The sequence below is a fragment of the Schistocerca nitens genome, chromosome 1 (assembly GCF_023898315.1).
Source record: "Schistocerca nitens isolate TAMUIC-IGC-003100 chromosome 1, iqSchNite1.1, whole genome shotgun sequence".
NCBI lineage: Eukaryota > Metazoa > Arthropoda > Insecta > Orthoptera > Acrididae > Schistocerca > Schistocerca nitens.
In genome coordinates, this window is record NC_064614.1 from 1,188,913,884 (window position 1) to 1,188,941,401 (window position 27,518).

The following is a 27,518-nucleotide window of genomic DNA, read 5'->3' on the forward strand; positions in this document are numbered from 1 at the left end:
ACGGTGTTCTTATTTCAATTTCCAGGAGTGTATTACATTCGCCAGCAGTAATGCTTAGAAGGAGAACGCGCCTACCCCCGTCATCACCGATTTGGTACAAATATGTGGCGCATGCAGAGCTTGACCAGAAATGAAAGTAACAGAAGTGGAAGTTCCAGATGTGTTGGGTTGGGTTGTTGTGGGGGAGGAGACCAGACAGAGAGGTCATCGGTCTCATCGGAGTAGGGAAGGACGGGGAAGGAAGTCGGCCGTGCCCTTTCAAAGGAACCTTCCCGGCATTTGCCTGTAGCGATTTAGGGAAATCACGGAAAACCTAAATCAGGATGGCCGGACACGGGACTGAACCGTCGTCCTCCCGAATGCGAAGTTCCAGATGGTCAATCGTTCAAAAATCTTGGCATTTTTTGGCGCCGTCGGGCGGTGTATGAGTCATTTATGTTAGCATAGTTTTTAGGCAGCGATTGACATAGCGAAAAGAGTGCACAACTGTAGTACGAAGATTTCACTTCCTTTACTTTCAACTTTTACGTTGCTTACACTAAAAATAAATCGACATAGCGCCCAGTATACTGTATTTATTAACATTTTCATAAAAGCCATGAAAAGGAAAGACAAAGGAAAACTAGGGACTACAAAAAAATTTCCAAGAAAGGATTGTATGAAGGTCATTCAATAATTAAAGAGACAAATTGATCCGGGGAAAAACTGTTAGTAGGCCAAGTTGGGTACTTTTATGGCTTTAAGTTGGCATCACTCTGATGAGCCCTGATCAGCTGATGTATCATGATTGTTTTGTTTATAACCTCAAAAATACATTTGAAGATGGTGAGTCCGCATGAAACGTCCACATTAGCTGAACAAAGTTCTGTTATTCGTTTTTTACTTGCTGAAGGCGAGAAACCAATGAATATATACTGTAGAATGTCTAAAATTTATGGTGAATGTTGTACGAATCGTGTAAATTTTTACAGGTGGGTAGAGCAGTTCAAAAATGGCCGCGACTCAGTGACTGACGAACACCGTTCTGGCCGACCAGTTGCAGTTTCACCTCCCTCACTTGAAAGTCGAATTGAAGACATTATTCGTGCCGACCGCCATTTGACTGTGGAAATGATAGTTGATAAGGTTCAAGTTAGCATGGTACAGTTCATAACATTATCTGTAACAAGCTGAAGTAACGCAGAAAAAATGCAAGATGGTCCCAAAGGAGTTAACGTGGCTACACGAGGAACCAAAGTTGAGAGTGTGCACAGAGCTAAAGGAACGTTATGAAACAACAACATTTTAACTCATGATGAAACTTGGGTCCACTATTATGAGCCAGAATCAGAAAGATAAAGTATGGAGTGGAAGCACACCTACTCACCTGTCTAGGAAACATTCAAAATCCAAGCATCAGCAGGAAAAGTCATGTTGACGGTGTTTCGGGATGCTGAAGGTCCAGTTATTTGTGATTATCTCGAAGAGGAGTGTTCAATGAACAGCCAATACTACTCGGTTTTGTATCCTGCCTGGATAGGCGGTGCGTGTGTCTGCTCCTGTGAACTGCTTCTGTAATATACGACGCGAGTGAAGAAAGCGAGTGGGAGAAAGGGAAGGTGAAGCACTTCGATACTGCAGGTAACTTTACCACTTTTATTAGAGTCAAAAACCACAATATCAAATGCATACATAACTTTGGCTGTGATGAGCACGTAGGTGTGAAGCCGTAGTTCAAGTCTAAGCCTATGAAGTTAGGATGACCTTCCTGTATAATCTCAAAATCTAACAAATACTCTTTGCTGTTAAAACTTTAACTGAGCGTAACTAATACAAAGTCTCAATAGCAAGCTAGCCCTCTCGGTAGTAGAAGCGATATTTCCAGGCCGTCTGCTCTTTATGAAAATGGGCAAAAATCAAGACGGCACTCGCTGAGCTCCACGGTGTCGGCCAAGGGACGTGCACCTACGTTGTGACATCGTAACTATCGACGCCATACTGGGATTTGCTTTTAAATAAGGTGAAGTCCGCCATGAGAGAGAGATATCGTGGATCTCAGAGGAGAGGTGTGATTCTCCATCAAGACAACGCACGTCCTCATATTGCTCAACTAACTCATGAAACCATCGATAAAATGGGCTGGGAAGTACAGCCTGTTCCCCCTTAAAGTCCTGATTTAGCACCTAGTGATTTCCATTTGTTTGGTGCACTGGAGGAGGCATTCCGTGGGAAGAGGTTCCAGGGCAACGAGGAATTGAAAAAGTTTGTGGGAAATTGGTTCAAACATCAATATAAAGAGTTCTTTGCAGCCGGAATAAAAAAGCTTTTAGCCCTTTGGGACAAGTGCATAAATGTTCAAGGGGATTATGTTGAAAAGTAGAAAAAGTATTGATTTGTAAAAATAAACGCTTTTTTCTCCAGACCAATTTGTCACTTTAATTACTGAATGATCCTGTACTCACAGCGTCCTCGAGTGCCCTGCAAATAATTTTCGAAGAAGGGGTTGTAATTAAAGCGTACAGGACTTCGTATTCCATTAGTTTCATTTTGCCTCTCGAGCAGCCCTTGATACCTGTACGCGAATGTAGGTTCCCCGTGCGGCTACGACTACAGAATTCATTCGATGTCGCAGCTCGTGGTCTAGGGGCTAGCTGGATTACGGGGTCCTGGGTTCGGTTTCCGGCCGGGTTGGGGCTTTTCTGAGTGTTTGTGTTATCATCATTTCATCATCATCATCATCATTTGTGAGAGTGCCTAGATTGGTTTGTGTAAAAAAATGTACTGTGTAACAACTGGGACTTTGTACGGGCGCTGATGACCGCGAAGCTCAGCACCCCACAAAGCAAACATCATCATCGTCAATTCATTCGCTTGCTATGTCTCGACGGAGTAACGTGAATTTTACGATAATATTGTGGAAGCACAGTGAGAACATTGTGAAAAATATCGCGTCGACTTAAAGTATCTGACAGTGCAAATAAGATAATTGATGTTCCCGTAGCATGCGTAGAAGAACAGGAACCATACGGCGACAGCATCCACAGCGAAGTGACGAAAGAGATTGAGTATGGGGCTGGATTGTGGTTTACATCTTCTGGCGGAAAACGATCTGATCACACCAGAAAACTCCACGGTAAAAACTAAAGAACACTTTCAAAATGGTTCACATGGCTCTGAGCACTATGGGACTTAACATCTGAGGTCATCAGTCCCCTAAAACTTACAACTACTTAAACCTAACTAACCTATGGACATCACACACATCCATGCCCGAGGCAGGACTCGAACCTGCGACCGTAGCAGTCACGCGGTTCCGGACTGAAGCGCCTAGAACAGCTCGGTCACGGCGGCCGGCTGAACAATTTCAAATTGGAAGTAAAATAACCCGTAAAGTAGTGAAAGTCTTATCAATGTATACGTTTTGTGTGCGACGAGGCAGTTACTTGGTCCGAAGAAGTCGACGACCGAGGGGAATGTGAAGCAGTGGGGGGGTCGCTCTTGGCGTAACGTAAACACCGGAAATCAAAAAAATAAAATTTAAAAAAAATTCCGCATAGGAACACTACCCCATGACCACCGGCTTACTGGCCTGTGCTGGTCGGAGTGGCAGAGCGGTTCTAGGCGCTACAGTCAGGAACCGCGTGACCGCTACGGTGGCAGGTTAGAATCCTGCTTCGGGCATGAATGTGTGTGATGTTCTTAGATTAGTTAGGTTTAAGTAGTTCCAAGTTCTAGGGGACTGATGACCTCAGAAGTTAAGTCTCATAGTGCTCAGAGTCATTTGAACCATTTTTGAACTGGCCTGTACTCTTTCCCCAGCGTCAACCGCTGCATGCAAAACTATGCTGAGATAAACGGGTTATGCCTCGATCGACCCGCGCCAGAAATGCAATTCCTTCTGTATGTCTGGCCGTCTGGGACACCCACTTCTGTCTATTTCATTTCTGGGCAAGACCTGAATATAATAAAAATATGGACGAAATCGGCGACGACGGATAGGCACGGCCCCCTTGTTAATGTATGCTTTCCAATCAATCGATGTGACTGCCTGACGAAAGCGTGAGCCACCATCTTTTGCAGCACACAACGCTGGGAGACGTTCAAGGAGAGAGTCGGTGAGGTTCTGGAAGGTAGCGACAGGGATGTGGACCCATGCCGACTCCAGCTCCAGTGCCGTGGTCAACTTGAGGATCCACGGCGCGAACAGTCCGATCGAGCTGACCCCACAGATTCTCGACTGGATTTAAATCCGGAGAGTTTGGTGACCAGGGAAGTTTGGTAAACTCATTGTGGTGCTCCTCAAACGACGCACATACACTGAGAGCTGTGTGTATTGTATTGCATGTTAACCGGGGACCTAGAAACGACGGAGAGGCTCCGTCCCTGCCGCAACCGTAGTGGTCCACAACCCCACGACGACTATCGCAGTCCATTTCAGCCCTCCGCCGTCCCACATCGAACCACTCTCTCAGGATTATTGTGCGGTTCAACCCCCGGTGGACCCTGCAGGGAACGCCTCACACGAGACGAGTGTAACCCCTATGTTTGCGTGGAAGAGTAATGGTGGTGTACGTGTACGTGGAGAACTCGTTTGCGCAGCAATCGCCGACGTAATGTAGCTGAGGCAGAATAAGGGGAACCAGCCCGCATTCGCCGAGGCAGATGGAAAACCGCCTAAAAATCATCCACAGACGGCTCACCGGACCTCGACACAAGTCCGCAGGGTGGATTCGTGCCTGGGACCAGGCGCTCCTTCCCACTCCGGAAAGCCGTGCATTAGTCAGCTCGGCTAACCGGGCGGGCCTTATATGTTGGGTTACTAAAAAGTGTCTTCAAGATGAGTGCCGAGAAACCTAACCCTGGATGACAAGAGTGCAAACTCGTGGACCAGCCTCAAGCAATCGATGCGGTACACACAAGATGGAAATGAGTTCATATTCGGAAGAATCATAAGCCATGAGCCATTGGTGCATCACTTTTACCCCAGTATCCAAGACGGCCTCAGTAACGTGGAAGCATCCCAGCTTACCAGCGTGGAAAAAGTTTGAAGTGTGACTCTCAGCAGGATAGGTTATTGCCACAGTGTTCTGGAATGCGAAATGTGTGATTCTCCATGATTTGCTCCAGAAAGGGACCATCAATGCGGCACAGTACTGTGACATCTTCACCAAACTCAGGGCCGCCAATCGACAAAAGAGATCAGGGCTCTTGCGTGAAGGCTGATTCGTGCCGGGGACCAGGCGCTCCTTCCCACTCCGGAAAGCCGTGCGTTAGACCGCACGGCTAACCGGGCGGGCGTGAGCTGTGAGACACATTGCCATATCCCGCTGGTAGATGCTATCGTGCCGAGGACAAAGAAACTTCATGTAGCGCTGGATATGGTCCCCAGGGATAGAAGCATATTTGTAATGCTATTGCGCCTTCCAGAGTGACGAAATCACCCAGGGAATGATACGAAAACATTCCCCCAGACCATAACGCTCCCTCCGACGCCCGGGAGTCTTCCGACGATTGTCTGCTTTCAGACGTTTCATGCAGTACATGCCAACAGTCATCTGCCCAATGGAACATAAAATATGATTCATCTAAAAATGTCATCTGTTGCCAAACTGTGGACGTCTGGTTACGGAACTGGCTTGCAAATTCCGACCCTTGTCGCCGACGAACAACAATTAGCATGGGTGCACGAAACAGGCGCCTGCTGCGGAGGTCCAGAAACAGCCACATTCGCTGACACTGTTGGTAGCCGCGTGGTTCATCTGGGTGATCAGTTGCTTAATAGTTGCTCGTTTATTCGCCCATATATACCTCCGTCAGCTTTGTCGTCTATGTTCCGCGGTGCACCAAAGTTGCCTCAGTTCAGTTTAGCCGACCAAGGTGACCGAGCGGTTCTAGGCGCTACAGTCTGGAACCGTGCGACCGCTACGGACGCAGGTTCGAATCCTGCCTCGGGCATGGATGTGTGTGATGTCCTTAGGTTAGTTAGGTTTAAGTAGTTCTAAGTTCTAGGGGACTGATCACAGTCCCATAGTGCTCAGAGCCATTTCAACCATTTAGTTCAGTTTACAAAGTTAGCTGTAATGCTTCCACCCTTGGCCCGAAAGCCAATGATTGTGCTCTTCTGAACGTCAGAAAAATCGCTCCATTTCCGCATCACAGCGACAGCACTGTTGTCGGCAGCCTCCCGACAAACTTTATACAGGGTGGTCCATTGATCGTGACCGGGCCGAATATCTCACGAAATAAGCGTCAAACGAAAAAACTACAAAGCACGAAACTCGTCTAGCTTGAAGGGGGAAACCAGATGGCGCTATGGTTCGCCCGCTAGATGGCGTTGCCATAGGTCCATCGGATATCAACTGCGTTTTTTAAAATAGGAACCCCCATTTTTTATTACATATTCGTGTAGTACGTAAAGAAATATGAATGTTTTAGTTGGACCACTTTTTTCGCTTTGTGATAGATGGCGCTGTTATAGTCACAGACCTATAAGTACGTGGTATCACGTAATATTCCGCCACTGCGGACGGTATTTGCTTCGTGATACATTACCCGTGTTAAAATGGACCGTTTACCAATTGCGGAAAAGGTCGATATCGTGTTGATGTATGGCTATTGTGATCAAAATGCCCAACGGGGGTGTGCTATGTATGCTGCTCGGTATCCTGGACGACATCATCCAAGTGTCCGGACCGTTTGCCGGATAGTTACGTTATTTAAGGAAACAGGAAGTGTTCAGCCACATGTGAAACGTCAGCCACGACCTGCAACAAATGATGATGCTCAAGTAGGTGTTTTAGGTGCTGTCGTGGCTAATCCGTACATCAGTACCAGACAAATTGCGCGAGAATCGGGAATCTCAAAAACGTCGGTGTTGAGAATGCTGCATCAACATCGATTGCACCCGTACCATACTTCTACGCACCGGGAATTGCATGGCGACGACTTTGAACCTCGTGTAAAGTTCTGCCACTGAGCACAAGAGAAATTACGGGACGATGACAGATTTTTTGCACGCGTTCTATTTAGCGGCGAAGCGTCATTCACCAACAGCGGTAAAGTAAACCGGCATAATATACACTATTGGGCAACGGAAGATCCACGATGGCTGCGACAAGTGGAACATCAGCGACCTTGGCGGGTTAATGTGTGGTGCGGCATTGTGGGAGGAAGGATAATTGGCCCCCATTTTATCGATGGCAATCTAAATGGTGCAATGTATGCTGATTTCCAACGTAATATTCTACCGATTTTACTAAAGATGTTTTACTGCATGACAGAATGGCGGTGTACTTCCAACATGATGGATGTCCGGCACATAGCTCGGGTGCGGTTGAAGCGGTAGTGAATAGCATATTTCATGGCAGGTGGATTGATCGTCGAAGTACCATGGCCCGCACGTTCACCAGATCTGACATCCCCGGATTTCTTTCTGTAGGGAAAGTTGAAAGATATTTGCTATCGTGATCCACCGACAACGCCTGACAACATGCTTCAGCGCACTGTCAATGCATGTACGAACATTACGGAAGGCGAACTACTCGCTGTTGAGAGGAATGTCGTTACACGTATTGCCAAATGCATTGAGGTTGACGGACATCATTTTGAGCATCTATTGCATTAATGTGGTATTTACAGGTAATCACGCTGTAACAGCATGCGTTCTCAGAAACGATAAGTTCACAAAGGTACATGTATAACATTGGAACAACCGAAATAAAATGTTGAAACGTACCTACGTTGTGTATTTTTATTTAAAAAAGCCTACCTGTTACCAACTGTTCGTCTAAAATTGTGAGCCATATGTTTGTGACTATTACAGCAGCATCTATCACAAAGCGATAAAAGTGGTCCAACTAAAACATTCGTATTTCTTTACGTACTACACGAATATGTAATCAAATATGGGGTTTCCTATTTAAAAAACGCAGTTGATATTCGTTTGACCTATGGCAGCGCCATCTAGCGGGCCAACCATAGCGCCATCTGGTTTCCGCCTTCAAGCTAGACAAGTTTCGCACTTCGTAGTTTTTTCGTTTGACGCTTATTTCGTGATATATTTGGCCCGGTCACGATCGATGGACCACCCTGTATATCCTCCGCTGCTAGTGCTGCCACTTGCCGTCTGTGAGTGGTACTTGCACGTTGACATCGAACACAGGCGGTGGTCACATTAATGTGATTTGACCGTGTATTTTCGCCACATTACTATTATCAGTAGATGGCGGACGGTACTTTATACCGTTATTGGTAACTTTATTTCTTTTTGCACTTGCAAAGGGGGCCTCACAAGGATCCTCACGTCGTTGTTATGATTAAAACGTGAGGTGTGTGTCAGAGGCATTTGAAATTGTTTGACTTCTGCCTCAATTATTGTCTCTCTAAACTCGTCAAAAAGCATTGAACGAAAAAGAACATCTGCTTTCTTGCAAAGATTCTCGTGTAGCCTTCCTCAGCATGTCCTTAAAATTCTGTGACTGCCTGAACCAGCGTGCTGTAATTCCAGAAAAGCCGTTTCGAATTACTTCACTCTTGTCTCTCAGTTCAACAGATAATTTTCACATACATTTCACATCATTACTCAGGAGTAGACCACTGGCTGGTTGCACGGTAAAAGTAAAGACGATAGTACTGGGTATGATGGTATGTTATAGTCAGTTTACTTAGGGAACAAAAATGTGGCATTACCGCAGAGGAAGTTGTGTGTGTTCAGAGCCGTCTTGGCGATGTTGGGGCGAAATTTGTGGGGAGCTTTGTTGTTCTGCTGTCGTCATGATTGGAAGGTCTGGGGGACATAAAAGGAGTTCAGGTAAGGGAGAAAGTAGGTGGAAACATTAATTGTCTGTCCAAATCAGATTCATTCAGCACAATGATAATACACTTCGTTACATTTTGCCTTACGGAGTTACCTTCTGACGAGTGTATATTGAGCATGGTTACAATTACAGCTGGTCAAAGCTAAACTTTCCGGGAAGTTCTTTCACAACATAACACATTTCGACTTTTCCTTGTGTTGACACGAAAAAAATATAACTCTGTGAGCGATATTTTCGTTCCCATTTTAGAGTTGTGGGCGGTGGTAAACAACGCAGGAATTACCGACTTCGGCGAAATGGACGTCACGCCGCTGGAGAAATTCAAGCAAGTTCTGGAAGTAAACACGGTGGGCGCCATAAGGGTCTCCAAGGCGTTCCTGCCGCTCCTCAAGAAGTCCAAGGGCCGCCTCATCAACGTCACCAGTCCTTTCGGTAAGTACAGTAATGGATAACTATTGGAACAGACTAGATTCAGCACTCGTAAAAACAGAGGCTAGTAACAAATGAATTACAGAAAGTTTGATTGGATTCATAAACAAACACGTTCTGATGAGATGGTATCTGGCATTGGCCCCGCCCTCTCGCAAGTTGGCTGCATATGGTGACACTTCTATTCCCCTCAGAGGTCAGCATTTCCAGCATTTCGAGAATGAATGCTGCAGCAGCAAGAAAGATGACTTTTATACGAAAATGTATTACAATCTCGAAAAATTTTGATACTTCTCTGTGAAATTTTGCAGTTATCTCAATTCCAGCTCATAATTTTTTTTATAAACACTTACACGGCAGTTGCTCCATGTTTGGCCGTTTCCTATCACCACTGCCACTGGTACTGCTACTGGCTGACAGTTTCACCTTGCGACGAGTACAGGAACACTACTAGGCACTGTTAAAGGCTGATGATGGTTGTGGGGGTAGGGTGTACCTTAAGCCTCCACCCCCTATTTTGCAGAGGACCAATAGGAACTCAGAATGCCATATAAGCAAATTATAACGTGCGTTCTTTTTGTTCAATCAGGTTGGAGCAGGATTGGTGCAGTTGGCTGAGAAGTAGAACGCTGCTGTGGGGAAGAAAAAAATTTTGGGACAAACAGATAGATGGAACTTTCTAGACTGTTTGCTAGCAAGTGACTGCATGTGGCTGGAAAATAGGACAAAGCTGCTATCTTTGGAATAACACCCTTTGTTCATTCTGGGACAAACAGATAGCTTGGCACTTCTGGCGTCAGCTGCAGACTTCGAAATACATGTTGTTGTTCATCAGGACACAACTGTGGCAGGAGGACGCTAATCTTCGAAAAAATCTGTCGTTCATTCTAAAGGAATTAGCAGTCTCCCACCGCCACGCGCCTCGGGAATAGTAGCTCGCATTACAATCATCTGTCAATTCCCTTTGACCGCTGGCTGGCCGCGGGACATCTGCGGCCCCATGCGGCTCGGCACAGCAATAGTGGGTGCGGGGAGGTGGCCTAGTGTTGGTGGGAGGGTGGCGCTGAGCAGAAGTGGGGGGACAGGGGAAGCGGCCCAGTGCGTGAGAGCCAAGCTCTCAAGATAGCGCGAGACAGCTGCGGTCTGGTCTGATGTGGAGCGGGCAACACGGGTCCCATGGTTCTGCTACGGGCCGCCACATCCAGCGCCAAGTGGCGGGTGTCGCGCGACGTGCGTGACTGCTTGTTTAAATACAGAACACCGCACGAGTGACACCCCTCACCGTACAGCCGCGACTGCTTGGCATGGCACGCTGCGCGGGAAAATACGAGTGCAGCGTGTGCACCCAGCGGTGCACCATAGAGCATCTTAACAGCGGTGGGAGCACAGTATACAATGTGATCAGAAGTTAAACAAGACTATCCCTGTAATACGAAATCTAAGAGCATAATTTGCCAATTTTCCATCCTATGAGTTTCTTCGATTTCTACTACCTATCGCCATTTCATAAACAATTTCCATCAACAGTCTCCATCAACAATTTTCGTTAATATTATGTCATCTGCATTGACAATCGAATTTTATAGCGAAAATTCTATTTTACTGGGAACGTTCAGAATTTCCACAAAAATATAAAATCCCCACCAATAGGGTAAGTGGCAGAAGGTGAGGGGCAGGGGTGGGGAGAGGAAGGAGGTGGTGACCCTAACACTGACTCAGGAAAGCACATGACATTGGGGTAGGGGTTAATTAATTGATCAGCTTAATTAATTTGCATATGAATTTGATATCAAAGTTCACCAGCACGGCCATTACCTTGCTTCTTTGTATAAGCTACTTTTCTCCATTACAAAACACATTTTAATTAAGTCTTAAAATTTGCATTCCATTTCCACATTAGGCACTGACTGCTTTACACAGAAAAGTGTATTGAATTTGTCAAGATTAAAATAGTTGTATCCTTTGGGCAGCTTTCAGAGTTAAACACATTCCACTTTGACCGAGTTTTACTATAATAACTTATTTAATACAGATTCACAATTTTAATAAGAGGCTTCACAGTGACTGCAATAATTTTCTGTATCTTTCAGTACTGTATTACATGTCTACTGTATGTATAATTAGCTTTAATATGCCTATTCGTAATTAGTGTCCAGTATATAATTTGGGCTCAATAGTATGTAACATCATAGAGAGCATTTAATCGAGAGTGGTAGCGCGCTTATGGGCGTTTGCTGGTCGTCATTCTTTGTGTACTGTCTGTCATAAGAGGCCAGTGTTGATGTTTTTGTTAAGGGAACAGTGCACGAAACAACCACGAATTTTGTGGGCTTCAGGCAAGTTAAGGACATAATGTTTATGAGACTTAGAATACTTGACACATTTTTCAGTGATTTATTTTTGCATGACTACCCGAATTTTAATTTGATTTACGGGACTGCAGGCACCAGTGAATTATGATCATTTGCAGCAGTTGATACTATATACATGTGTGATGAATTTATTGCATATCTTTCATATTCATTATTTATAAAAATGAACTTAAATTCTCATCCAGAAATCAAGCGTGTACATCTAGACTCTGAATGAGTCCTTTGATTTTTTATGAATTAGTCTACAGTGCTCTGCTCGTTTAACTGTATTTATTTCAATCTGCAAATGTATGTGAGGCCACATTCCTCATTTTTGTCAAGCTTTAATTCATGAACATTACTGGTTTGAACTTTAAATATCTAGAGTGATCCTTAACATTATCCTACAGGATCAAAAATTCTTATGGTGATTATAAAATGCCTGTAATGTATACTGGCAAAGAGATAGCAAAAAAAAATCATTGAAATGTTGAAACAAGAATCTAGAAATATTGCTGGAATACATAATGGAAATATTCCAATGATAATTGTAATTGTATATAAAATCAATTTTAAAAATTCAAAAACTTGTTTTATTTGTGAAAAAGAACTTATTAAGGAAAAATAAGTAAGTGATCGTTGTCATTTTACAGGAAAAGATTGAAGAGTTGCACATGATGATTCTGAACTTAACTATCAAAAGCCTGAATTATTCCTGTTAATATTCATAATTTAACAAATTATGTGAGTCTTTTGTTTATCAAACGATTTGCAATAGACATTAAAGATACTAATACTATTCCAAATAATGAACAAAAATATATTTCTTCTAGCAAAACAGATGGAAGTGGACTAAGATTTTTCGATATGTTTAAATTTATGGACTCATATAATGATAAATTGTCTTCTGACCTTATAAAAGGACAATTCAGAGAAAGAACAAAATGTTTTAAAGGTGAAAATTTAGATTTAATAATTAAAAAAGCCATTTATCTTTACAAATATATCGATTCTCAAGAAAATCAAAAAACAAGGCTACCTTAATAACAAAGTTTTTAACCACTACTTAATAAACCAAATATTTATGATGAAGATTGTAATTGTATGAAACTAGTTTGGAAAAAAATCAATATTAAAAATTTAGAAGAATATACAAAATCATATAATGAATCCGATATATTAATATTAGGGATGTTTTCTAAATTTTTAAAGGTACTTGTATTGAATCTTCTAAACTCCATACAGCCTGGTATTTTACAGCGTCAGGGTTATCTTGGGATGCTATGCTAAAAAAGACAAAAATTTAATTAGATTTATTTATGATAATGACAAGACTTTATTTCTTGACAATCGATTCTGAGGTGGAATTTCTCAAAGTGTTAAAAGACTTGCTAAACCAAGTAATAAATATATGAATTATTTTAGCCAGAAAATATTATATTGCACATTTAGACACAAATAACTTATACAACTACGAAATGTTCCAATTTTTAACATTCAAAAATTTCGAGTCATTACATTCAAAATAATTTCATTCTGAAACAATATTTGAAACACCAGATGATAGTGAATGTGGTCATATTTTAGAAGTTGATTTAAAATATACAAAAATTTTACATTATTTCCTCAATAATTTACAATTATTCCAAGAAGGATATGACAATTAACAACTAAAGATAATAAAGAAAAATATATTTTACATTACACAAATTTAAACAGGGTTTAAATCTTAGTTTAACATTAGTAGAGTCTTGTCATCTGAACAACCAGACTGGTGAAAAAATACATCAATTTTAACATAGAAATGAAGAAAAATGTATCTAATAAATTTGAAAAAGGTTTTTTATAAACTAATGAAAAACTCTCTTTTGGTAAAACAGTGTAAAATATTAGAAACTGGCAGGATATGAAAATAACAGCGAATCCATATCAAAATGTGCACTTTATTTCAAATCAGATTTTGACCATACTACAGTGTTTTCAAAAACCATAGCAGCTGTTCATATTTTTAAAAAAATACCAAAATTTAATAAAGCAATTTACATTGGAATGAATATTCTAAAAATTTCAAAAATAAAAATGCACAATTTTCATTATAATACTATCAGACCAAAATATGGTCAAAATATTGATATATGTTATATGGATACAGATTCTTTTATTTACGACATAAGAACTGAAGATTTTTATTAAATTATGAAATCTATGATAAACGAATTGGCACAAGCGATTATTCAGCCAACAGTATTTATGAAATTCCATATTAAAACAAGAAAGTTGTATGAAAAACGAAATATGAAAACTGTGGAAAAATTATGACAGAACCCATTATTTTATGACAAAATCTAAGTAGTTAAAAAATCTGTTGTAAAAAGTGAAATTACTTTTGAGGATTACAGAAATTTTGTAAACGACAAAATTAAACAGTATAGAAAAATAAATTTCATTACATCTTTTAAATGCAAATTACATACAGTAGAATGTAATAAAATTATTTTACTTACTGACAGTGATAAACAGATTGTATTACATGATGGAATAAATACTTTACCATATGGTGATTACAAAATTAAACAATTAATACAACAATAATTAACTGATCAGTTTTTAATATTTCTCATCATATCCAAATTGTAAAGTGTTTTCATATGTATTTTAAAAATAAATTTTCCACAAATACATTCAACCTTTTCATAATACTTCTCTCAATGTTCCTGTTAATTGAAGGCTTCTTTCTCCTTTTAAATCACATCTATGAATATATTTTGAAGAATTTTTGACTTCTATTTTACATCACACAGCAAAAAGCTTTTCATTCCAAATATTGATAAGTACTTTCGTACATTCTGATTTATTTTCTCAATATTGATTTGGTTTCATTTTTATACATACAATACAGTAAATTCTTAAAGACATTTTTTTAATTGTAATTCTTAACTCTATGAATTTCTCTTTTTTAATTGCACAGTGAACAAATCATATTATTTACACTTTCCATTTATAAATAAAAAATTGATTAATATTAAAAAATAAATTTTAATTAATTTTATTGTACATAAATGGATAAATTATCAAATATTAAAAGTAACAACTTACATTGACAATAAAACAATGTCAATAATTGCTGATGAATGCAATATTCCATGATTTAAAGCCAAGGATGTATGTGATATTTTGGGCTATTCAGGTTCTGGAAATGATTTAAATGATAATGTTAAAAGTAAATAAATAAAAAATTTTAAGAATTAAAGTGTAACCAGCAGTTACACGTATATTCAAGATTTATAAATGAACTAGGATTATATTTTTTAATTATGAAATCGTAAATGAAACAAGATGAAGATTTTTCAAGACCAGATTTATGAAGACGTTTTAACATCTGTTCGTGAACATGGAGAATGTTAAGTCAGAAAACATATGACAGATATCTATGGAAGCCATATTTACAAGATATAAATAAAGTTAAGCATAGCTACATTAAAAGATTTGATGAAATATATGATAGAACTATAGAAATTTTACGTCAAAGTCTTGAATTAATAACTACTATATTACCAAATGTTGTTCAATAAACTGATGAAAAATTAATATTTCCTTTTGTTATTCTAAAATTAAATAATTATAATATACACTCCTGGAAATTGAAATAAGAACACCGTGAATTCATTGTCCCAGGAAGGGGAAACTTTATTGACACATTCCTGGGGTCAGATACATCACATGATCACACTGACAGAACCACAGGCACATAGACACAGGCAACAGAGCATGCACAATGTCGGCACTAGTACAGTGTATATCCACCTTTCGCAGCAATGCAGGCTGCTATTCTCCCATGGAGACGATCGTAGAGATGCTGGATGTAGTCCTGTGGAACGGCTTGCCATCCCATTTCCACCTGGCGCCTCAGTTGGACCAGCGTTCGTGCTGGACGTGCAGACCGCGTGAGACGACGCTTCATCCAGTCCCAAACATGCTCAATGGGGGACAGATCCGGAGATCTTGCTGGCCAGGGTAGTTGACTTACACCTTCTAGAGCACGTTGGGTGGCACGGGATACATGCGGACGTGCATTGTCCTGTTGGAACAGCAAGTTCCCTTGCCGGTCTAGGAATGGTAGAACGATGGGTTCGATGACGGTTTGGATGTACCGTGCACTATTCAGTGTCCCCTCGACGATCACCAGTGGTATACGGCCAGTGTAGGAGATCGCTCCCCACACCATGATGCCGGGTGTTGGCCCTGTATGCCTCGGTCGTATGCAGTCCTGATTGTGGCGCTCACCTGCACGGCGCCAAACACGCATACGACCATCATTGGCACCAAGGCAGAAGCGACTCTCATCGCTGAAGACGACACGTCTCCATTCGTCCCTCCATTCACGCCTGTCACGACACCACTGGAGGCGGGCTGCACGATGTTGGGGCGTGAGCGGAAGACGGCCTAACGGTGTGCGGGACCGTAGCCCAGCTTCATGGAGACGGTTGCGAATGGTCCTCGCCGATACCCCAGGAGCAACAGTGTCCCTAATTTGCTGGGAAGTGGCGGTGCGGTCCCCTATGGCACTGCGTAGGATCCTACGGTCTTGGCGTGCATCCGTGCATCGCTGCGGTCCGGTCCCAGGTCGACGGGCACGTGCACCTTCCACCGACCACTGGCGACAACATCGATGTACTGTGGAGACCTCACGCCCCACGTGTTGAGCAATTCGGCGGTACGTCCACCCGGCCTCCCGCATGCCCACTATACGCCCTCGCTCAACGTCCGTCAACTGCACATACGGTTCATGTCCACGCTGTCGCGGCATGCTACCAGTGTTAAAGACTGCGATGGAGCTCCGTATGCCACGGCAAACTGGCTGACACTGACGGCGGCGGTGCACAAATGCTGCGCAGCTAGCGCCATTCGACGGCCAACACCGCGGTTCCTGGTGTGTCCGCTGTGCCGTGCGCGTGATCATTGCTTGTACAGCCCTCTCGCAGTGTCCGGAGCAAGTATGGTGGGTCTGACACACCGGTGTCAATGTGTTCTTTTTTCCATTTCCAGGAGTGTATTTAAAAATGCTCAAAAACATGTTACATACAAAGAATGAAAGCAAGATTGGTTATTGTTTATTGTCGAAATTATTTAAATATTATGAATAATTGTTTACAAGATCAATTGTATACTGATAGAATTAAACCTGTGTTCGTTTCTTTGAAAAAAAACAGAATATACAAGAGCAGTTTTCATTTTATAAATTATTACTACATTCATAATAATTTTTATATACATCTAATAAATTTAAACTATCAAAACTGTCTTATTCAAGTGATTCAAATTGAAAATTTTCATATAATTCTCTCATAAGGACACTCTTATTCAGTTTTTTCAGCATCAAAATATGCGCTATCTTATTTAATAAAAAAACGAACATAATGAACATAACATTATAAACAAAACATATTTAAACTTTCAGTAACTAAGTCAATTTATATAAAAATATTAATCTCATTCTTGTATATAAAACAATTTGTCCTCAAATTCTCTCATAAAATCGTCAAATAATTCTTGATTACAAAGGATCTTTATTTTGAAATTTTCTAATCCAATCTCCTGACAATTTTTGACTATTCCAATATTTACCTAGTTAACTTTATCTTGAAATTATCTGATAAAGTCTTGTGATAATCTGTGCTTACATGATATATATTCCCAATTAAACTTGAAATTCACTCACAAATCTTCTACATAATATAATTGACCAACCTATTTTATTTTGAAATTCTCTTATAAAATCTTCAGGTCATACTTGATGCTTCGATTATACCTTCCAGTCTGATTTGTCCTGAAATTCTGTTATAAAATCTTCAGGTAATTCTTGAAACATTGATATCTCTCTCCAATGTTATTCATTAAATGGATTTTCCTATTTAATATAATCAGCAATGATAGTAATTCATTTCTTGAATGCAGTTTACGTAATTGTTCAAAATTTTTGAATAGAAGAATTATATGATTCATTATTTCACTATTACTGTTAGTAAGATCAATAAGTGGTTTTTTACTGAGTTTAGAATATCCTTTATTTCCTAGTTGTAGTGGTACAATTTTTAGATTTTCCATTTATATATAAAAATTTCATGAAACAATATTTATTTTACTTAACTATTATATGAATTATGATGTCCTAACCATATAATATGTACATGATTTCTATTCTTTTTTAAAACTTTTTCAGCTTGATAAACAACTGGAAAATGTGTTTTCAGTAGTTCTTGTTCATAAAGATTTGCTTTTATTTCTTCACATTTAAATCTTTTAATTTACATGAAAAATTTATAGGTGATTGGATTAGAATGATTCACATATTCAGCTTGAAAAATCTTTTTCCAACATTCCTCGTAATTTACTTATTTTTACTTTATCATCAATTTTATATTTAGTATTACTTTCTAACTAATTAGTTAAGTAAAGAGTTTTCACTGAGATATTCTCATTTCTTTCATTAACATATTTTGGTCCATTTATATTATTGAATGTTTTATGTTACTATATACACCAAAAGATTTTTAACTAAATCCCTGCAAATCCACATCTTCCTTTAATTCTTCTATTAAATATTTCAGCAACAGATGCTTTTAAATCAAAAATAACAATAATGATGAATATACATTTTTTATTAATTCTTGAAATTCCTTATTATAACGTTCTTTGCCATTATCTGTTTGTGAATTTGTTGGTGATCGCTTTCTAAATATTATTTCATAAGACTCATCAATCTTTTTAGTTGTTTTATCTATAACCGGAATACCACAAGCAAATTTTGAAGAAATATCAATAATGGCTAACATATATATATATATATATATATATATATATATATATATATATATATATATATATATATATATATATATATATTATTTTTGAAACTCCTGAATCCATTTCCACTGGATCTGCCTGCCATCAATAATCAATACCAAAAAACTTACCTATCTTCCTTTTAAGATTTTTTCTCATTGGTTTATGCAAGTTATCAATAATTTCTTCACAAATGTTTGGTTGCGAAACGAAACACATTCAATTTTTTTAACAAATTTACTTTTTAAATTTAACAAATTGAATAAGCAATTCTATTCTTTGTCTTCCATTTTTTTGTTGTTACTCTGCGAGCTTCAGTAAATTTTTTTCACTTCAAGTGTCATCTGTGATTGTGGTCTCTATTTATATAGAATCAAAAATCAACAAATTGTAATTTCCCCTAATATAAATAATCAACATCTGTTGATACAATTTTAATGGGCTCTATAAATGTTGAGGTTAGAAAAATTCATTTATGTACCATTATTAATTGATTACTGTTAATTAGTTCATATAGATCACTAGATACACTTACAGTGATATCAGATTCATAAAATTTTGGATCTTTGTTTAAATTCTTCCGAACATCAATAATTCTTTTATGGCTAAAATTGTATTCAAAACTGTAAATTTGAATCTGAATGCACTAATTCGTTTCCCATATATTTCATCTTTCAAGTAATTGAATTCATTTTAGTATTGAGTTAAATTTAGTTCTTTTTAGAAAAAATCTGGAAAAGCCTTTTCTACTTCTTTTATTGTAAAGCAATTTGATAGATTAGTATTATTAAGTTGATTAATCTTTTCATTAAATGGTATTAGGATAATTGTGTATTCAGGTTTTGTAACAAGATTTGATAAATTCAGTTCTAAGTACTGTTTCATATCTGCAACATAACCTCTTATTGGATCTTTTAAATCTACTAGTCTTTTAACTTTAAAACTAATATAATGATTCCCTGATTTAATAATTTTAGCTATTTCTTTGTGGAACTGTTTGACTATACCATTTACTTTTGGATTTATTCATGACTGAAAGCATAAAATATCTTTAATTATTTTCTAATGGCTCTGATAATTGTTTCTTTTTTTTAATTTCTGACACTAATCCTTCCTTCATTTTAGGATCTGTCGATAAATGACTATCTTTGTGTTTTTCTAATTCTCCAGTGTTTTTCACATTTATCTTATTTCCAAAAGTGTCCATTTATTAATTTTAAAATTCATTAAAGGGGTAGCTGTTTGATAATAGTTTGAGACAAACAAGTATAAACGACTGAAAATAAATTCGTTTGAGTTCTGTATTATTTCAGCATTACAATATAAGTCATTTTTCCCAAATAGTTAACTAGTTGTTTTGGTATATTACTACCAAATGAATCAAAACAAATTTTATATCTTTTTTCTTATAATAACACGTCCAATGAGTACCAACATGATCTGGTGTATCTAAATTTAATCTTCCAGATTGATATTCTTTAGAACGTCTTGATAATTCATCAGTCACGAATACATCACGAAAAGTTTGATTTTTAATTATGTAACTAATTTTTGTAATTTTTTCCTCCTCCTTTTTTCTCGAATGCTTGTTTGTGTCTTTTCTTTTCTTCTAATTCTTTATCATTTTTTGTTCGTCATGAACTGATTTTGCAATTGCTGTTACACTGCCAGCTAATGAGCCAATTGCATCTAATGTAACAAGTAAAATTGGTAAAAATTCACCTTCATGTTTTGAACCTTCTTTCCTTTTAGTGAGATATTCAATAAATTTATCAAAACTGGAATACCTGATGTAATAAGTAAAATAACACTCCCTTTTTCATTTTGGCTTAGTCTTGCCATTAGGTAGCAAAGTATAATCAATGCTAAATCTTTTTTTATATTGATTAGAAAGTCATAAGGAATTTTTCATAAACCCCAACCATTTTCATCAACATTTAATCCAATTCCTAATTTTCGTTTTCTGTACAGTAATCCTCTAACTACGGTTGCAGCTAATTTTTCATTAATGGAAGCATCTGAAGAATGCATTCTACCTTTTGAAATTAACTGAAGTTCTTTATCTGCTTTAAGTCTTTCTTCTTAAATCTTTATTATCTCTATAACCAATATCACGTTTTTTACAAACTTTGTCTAATGGATTTATTCCTTGATCTCCTCAAGATAATCATTCTTCGAATTGTGTTCCAGGACCACAGTGATTATAACCAGAAAGATTCGTTTCATAAGGCAATTTATTAACTAATATATTTACTAATCCTTTACCCTGCCAGGAAGTTTCATGTTTTTCTTATTTACAAAACATGTGGATAAGATTACTGAAAAATATAATTAAATACGGAAATTCTCTTGGATTATCAATAATAAAATCACCAAATTTGTTTGTGAACATTTGTGCTATTCCACATATTTCATTATGATAATTTTTATTTCCAGCTAATTCTGCACCATGAATTACTGTTAATCTATCGATTAAATCTCTAATATAATTCAACCAAAGATATTCATTGGGTTTTTCTGTATATTTTTTATAAAACCTACAGCAACTTTGTGAAACGAATCTCTAAGATTTCTTTCTAAAAAACCAGGAAAATAATTGTCATCCATTGTTTTTACCAAATTAATATATTTATTTCCTTTACTTGATTTTATTTTATTTTTATTTCTTTTATTATATACAGCTTTTAAGTCTATAAAATCTGGCATAATTTTGTAAGTCCACAGAATCACATTCAGAAACTAAGTCATCCTTAGCAACTTGTTTTTAAGTTAACAGATTCATTAATCCATCAGTACCTTCATATCCTTTTTTCTCAAATTTTTAATTTATTACCACTGAATTCTACTGGATATTTACCAATATGTTTAAAATTACCAACAGGTCTAAATCCAAAGACAGTGTTTTCACTATGATTGATAAATTCTAAGATTCTTTCACTTGTATTTATTTTTATCATATTTTTCCTTTAATCTTTTCTTTCTTTTTCATTATTCTTTAACAAATTATAAATTTCTGGTATACTCAATGTATAATCTCTTTTATCACTATTGATTAACTGTTGAAGGATCATTAAACTCCTCTAAATAATGTTGATTATAAGGAATTATTTGTGTTTCAGCTTCCATACTTTATTCAGTACCTTTTAACACATTGTACTCCGATCTTTCAATGATTTATTTAACCTGTACAACTGTAAGAATAACTGGTTGATCTTTTCTAATTTTTCATATTTCATTCTTAGTTGTTTATTCTAATTTTTAATCTTTTCTTTTAATTGTTCTTTTACTCACCTAATTCTTCTAGCTTTTTTAACAACCTCTACTTGGATTTTGGAACATTTATTAATGTTTAAAAGTGTCATTTTTAGTTCAGTTTATCATTTATGTTCATTGTTGATGTTCAGTGTTTATGTCCTATGTTGATGTTCATCTTATGTTCAGCATTTATGTGCATCATTACATTCAACATTGAAGTTCATTATTTATGTTCAATATTTTTGTTTAATGTGTATGTTTAATGCCTATAAAATTCTTATTCTTTTCTCAGTATTTAGCATTATTAATTAATCTTGGTGTATCTATCGTAATAAAAGGATCATTATTCCAACATTTACTATATAATTCTTTAAAATCATAGGAAGTTCAATCACGGCAATCAAATTCATGATAACAATGATCTCTATTTGTATTACCTTCTCTCAAGACGTTTTAAAAATTAAGATTATCAGTTAATAATTATTTCATTATTTTTGGATTTGTCTGACTTTGATAACAAAATCTATTCATTTGTGTCTATGTCTAGTAAAATATTCTATGACTGTATCTTGAGTTTCAAAAATATCATCAAAAACTACAACTGAATTATTTTCACATTCATCTAATGGAATGAGTTCATCCTTATTTTCAGTAAAAGTAGAAATTTTTTCATTAATTATATCAACAAATTTTTCTCATCTTTTCATAAGTTGCCATTTTGACTGATCTATACTTCTATAATAAATATACAAATGATTAATTTTTCTCCAATTAAACTTTCTTAAAGCTAGAGTATAATTATCAATCATTAACATTGCTTTTTCTCAACTGCTCAGTTCTGTTATTGAACATCAAATAAAATTTTGTGAAGGTTACTCTGTTTATTTTTTAATTTCTTTTCTAGAATTCTTATTATCCATTCCCCTCAGTCATTTATTTACATAAATTTTATTAATATAAAACTGTAGATTTTTTCAATTGAGTGATAATTCATCTGTTCTGCAAAAACAGTTAACTGTACAAATATGAGAACCATTAAAACTATATCACTGCTTGGATTTTATTAACTTTTTAACTCCAGAAGTTACATCAACAAATAAAAAACTGTTTTGTTACAAAGAAATAATAGAGATTCCTGTTGGTCAGTATAGTTTAAAAAGTTCAGAAAAATTTATTCAATCAAAAAAACCTAATACACACCCCAAAACAGATAAATTTTAAACAGAGTAATTATTGAGATTGGTGTTAAATTATTTCTGGATAAAGAAGGTTGTATTGGCTGAGATTTACGATTTTATAATCAAATTATTGAAGCTTATGGGTAAACTATTGCTAACAATGTTTCTAATATTATTCCATTTGAATTAATTAATATAAATTTTAATTTGGTTGATGAAGCATTTGCTAAACATACTGTTAATTTTCATGGAGGAACTAATATTATTTTTTCATTTGAACCAAATGCTGAATATGGAGGACCAATAATTTATAAACCAATTTTTCCTGTATATATTCCAATTTTTGATCCTATTCAGAATTTAGAAATAACTACAACTGATGAAAATGATAATTTGATTGATGTCAATGGTGACTGTGTAACAGTAATTTTAAAATTGAACTAATAAATTTTTTCCTTAATAAATAATGAACAGAATCGAGAGTTTCCAATTTTACTCATTTCTGGTTAAAAAAGACAAAAGATAATTTAAATAGTCCCAACAAGGAAACAGAAATTACTATTGCTGATGGTTGAATTCATCCTATTTATTCACAACTTTATATTGCATATGATGTTATTCACACAGATGGAACAGATTTTTCACTGTATGATGGGAAATCAAATATTATACTAATTGATAATTATGTGTTAATGTTATTTGACATTCTTAAATTAGAAAAGGAATAGATATTTGGTCTACAGCAGAAGATCATTTAATTCTCCATTAACTCTTTTTCAATTAACTTCATCTGTTTCAATTGAATTAACTGTGGAAAGACATATTCTTAGCAATGGTAAATTGAAGTCAAACAAAATGAAGTACTTCATCATTTAGAGTTGTTTGGGTATTTTTAAGGACTTCAAAGAAATAATTTGTGATGGAGATTTAACACGTTTTCACTTGGAGTTCAAGAAAAGATCAAGAAGATTCTAATCTTAGATGGGCTAGTAATAATGATAATATTACACTTTCATAAGAAAAGAAAATTGTTCTAAAAGTATGGAATTCGTGTTCCTGTTGTTAGATGTGGACCAGAATACTCCCTTCTACTAGAAAAAGAAAGATTGAAAATCCAAAAATTCCAATTGATTGTTTTGTACCACAACCAATTTAAATTGCAGGATTAAAGGGAAAAAGAAATTTTGAACTAGATATTACTAATTATAATAATTCTGCTGAATTTGATGTATCATATCTTAGTTTTGTTGTTTTCTAAAATAATCGACAAAATAATAAGTGGAACGATTCTTCTTCATCTGCTCACGTTAAATTATAAAATATCTACGTCAAAAACGGAAAAAATGAAATGTTTCCTCAAGAATTTTGAAAACTTGATTCACCAAGAAATTATTTAAAAGCTTACAAATAAAACTTAAGAATTACACATTTGAATAACGATATCATTGTAAGTACATTCAATTTTATTCGAAACTATCCATTCTACATTATAAATATGACTAGAAGAATGAATGTTTTAAGGAATTTAATTTATGATTCACAATATACAATATTAACCGAACATTTTGAAACAAAAATATATAAAAATTTAAAAAAGATATAAAGAAGTTAACTTTATGTTTACATTTCCTTTTGAAGCGTTTCCAGAAACATAGAGGGTATAAAAACAGAAAAATGTTGATTTTAAAAACTTAAAACATTTGATAAATATAGATTTAAATAATTAAAACGTTTGATAGAAGTTGCAATTTTTTTAAATCTAAATTTTTTCTACATAAATAAAAGAAAAACAAAATGAACATGAATGGCAGTGTTGAAAATTTAGTAACTGAACTTAACAATTATAGCAATAGTTATGCAAGAAACAATCTTACAATATTTCAAAAGCTGAAAGTTTGGTGAGCAAATACGGTCAAAAAGTTATATTATTACTTTTAGATGTTAACATGAAATTACTCTTCCAGACTTTACACTGAAATATTTTCAGAAGACAATGATAAATTAGAGAAAAATTGTTGGATTAAATTTTATATATAAGGGGCATTCAAAAAGAAACAAGCTGAAGGCATAATTATGGAAACCAGTACCTGTATGTTAGAAGTATTGACCCTGGCTGTTGAGACACTTGTCCCACTGTGACACAAGACAGTGAATGGCTGTCTCATAAAATTCCTGGGGCTGTGATGTTAACCAGTTCCACACATACAGCTGGACATGATCGTCAGAGGTGAATCGTTTGCCCCCCCCAGGGGCATAATCAGAGGGAGAGAGGTGCAGGCTGCATGGAGGGTGGCTGAGAACCTTCCATTTGAATTTCTGCAGGAGTGCCGCTACTGCATTGGCTGTATGACGCTTTGCACTGTCATGGAGCAGAATAATCCCACAGATGAGATTGCCTGGTCGTTTTGATTTAATCACTTGGTGAAGGATGGTCAAGTTTTGCGAGTAACACTGGTCGTTCACTGTTGTCCCGTGCTGCAGAAAGTGATTGAGAAGGGGGTCATCTTGGTCAAAGAAGAACGTTGGCATAGCCGTTCCTGCTCTCGTGTGGACAATGACATCCAGCAGGGCGTGCAGAACTGGTTAACATCGCAGCCCTAGAAATTTTATGAGACACTCGTTCACCACCTTCCTTCACTGTGGGACAAGTGTCTCAATAGCCAGGGTCAATACTTCTAACATGCAGGTACTGGTTTTTGTAATTATGCCTCCAGATCGTTTCTTTTTTAACTCCCTTGTGTTAGGTAAAAAACAAAGTAAAGATCATTCGGTTCATGTCATTGAATTTAAATAAATTTTAGAATTTTCGTATTTTTTAAATCTTTAACTGAATAAATGCAGTTTGTAGATTATTAAATTTTAACAAAATAATTTTCACTTTTTTAATTAAATGAAAATTTTGTTCATGGTAAAGATAAATTTTTAGCTGGTGATCTTGGTTTTAAAACAGGAAATTTTTAAAAAATGTGCTCTTTGTGCCAGGAACGGCATACATATACTATTAATGGGTTTAGTGTAGTACACAGAAGGCAGCCACAGAATCCACTAGCTGACAGTAGCATATGAGACTCGCCAATAAGAACAGAAGTAAATAGTCAAAGTGATCATAGTCAGATATGTAAAAATAAAGGAAAACCAATGTCAAAAAAATTGTGATTTAAAGATAGAGGTATACCGTAATCATCATATTATTTTGCAAGTGATCATGAGGGACACTATCCTCAGTCAATAAGGGTGTGCTGAAAAGTAATGTCGCCGAATTTTTATTCTGTACTCGATATCAGTTGAGGTATTACATGTCATGCATATTACTCGGTCGACTTTCTTGCTTCGATGACACAAGTGCAACCCTGTGCCACAAGATGGCTCCAAATCATACTGTGTAACGTGGCAGTGTGAAATGTAACCAGTGGCCGCCATTTCTTGAGGACTCTCAGTGATATCATTCCCAGGAACGGTTGCAGTAAGTACGAACTGTGAAATAAAAATATTATTTAATTTTCGTATGCCACCAGTTCCTGTATGTTTTTTTTTTTTTTTTTTTTTTTGTGGTTTTCGGGCGCACAACTTCAATGGTCATTAGCGCCCTGACTACTCTAAGAATGCACCGCGAGGCACAAGTTGACAACAACAACTAAAAGGGAAAACACAATAAAAGACAGACTGACAGGCATAGGATTAAAAAACATCATCAAATGTCCTTAGCGAGGTTTGTCAAATTGATAAAACAAAGAACACGAGCAGCTGCTCGTGGGTCATCCGCTAAAATGGCATCTAAAGTAGTAGGCAGGTTAAGATCGAGGCGCAGTGTTTTAAGATCGGGACAGGACATTAAAATGTGACTAACCGTCAGCAAGTGCCCACATGGGCAGAACGGCGCCGGCGCAGCCGTCAGCAGATGGCGATGGCTGAACCGGCAGTGTCCAATTCTTAACCTTGCTAAAACGACCTCCTCCCGCCGAGAAGGGCGTGAGGAGGACGTCCAAGCCACGGGAAGAGGTTTTAAGGCCCGAAGCTTGTTGTCGGTAAGTGCAGCCCAATCGGCATGCCACAGCGACACAACGCGCCGACAAATGACCCTGCTAAAATCGGACGAAGGGACACAACAAGAAGCTGTCCGAGGCTGGAGGACCGCAGCCTTGGCCGCGGCATCTGCAGCTTCGTTCCCAGGGATACAGACATGGCCAGGAACCCACATAAAGCTAACCGGCGTACCGACGTCCACCAGCTGCTGAAGAGAGCGTTGGATCCGGTGTACGAAAGGGTGAACCGGGTACGGATCACTGAGGCTCTGGATGGCGCTCAGGGAATCTGAGCAGATGACATAAGCAGAATGTCGGTGGCGGCAGATGTACAGAACAGCCTGGTAGAGGGCAAAGAGCTCAGCTGTGAAGACCGAACAATGGCCATGGAGCCGGTATTGGAAACTTTGTGCCCCGACAATAAAGGAACACCCGACCCCGTCATTGGTCTTAGAGCCATCTGTATAAATGAAAGTCATGTTGTTGAACTTCGAACGAAGTTCCAAAAAACGGGAGTGGTAGACCGAACCGGGGGTGACCTCTTTTGGGAGCGAGCTGAGGTCAAGGTGAACGCGAACCTGAGCCTGGAGCCAAGGTGGCGTGCGGCTCTCGCCCACTCGAAAGGTTGCAGGGAGTGAAAAATGA

The 27,518-nt window shown here is 37.3% G+C and overlaps 1 protein-coding gene across 1 annotated transcript in view; it reads left to right on the forward strand.

Annotated features, from left to right (window-relative positions):
- The window catches only part of LOC126239291 (estradiol 17-beta-dehydrogenase 2-like), a 206,157-nt gene that overhangs the window by 97,469 nt on the left and 81,170 nt on the right, over positions 1-27,518 (forward strand). The window contains exon 4 of the mRNA XM_049947850.1: positions 9,045-9,227. Coding sequence (XP_049803807.1) covers positions 9,045-9,227 — 183 coding nt within the window. The remainder of the gene's footprint in view (positions 1-9,044; positions 9,228-27,518) is intronic.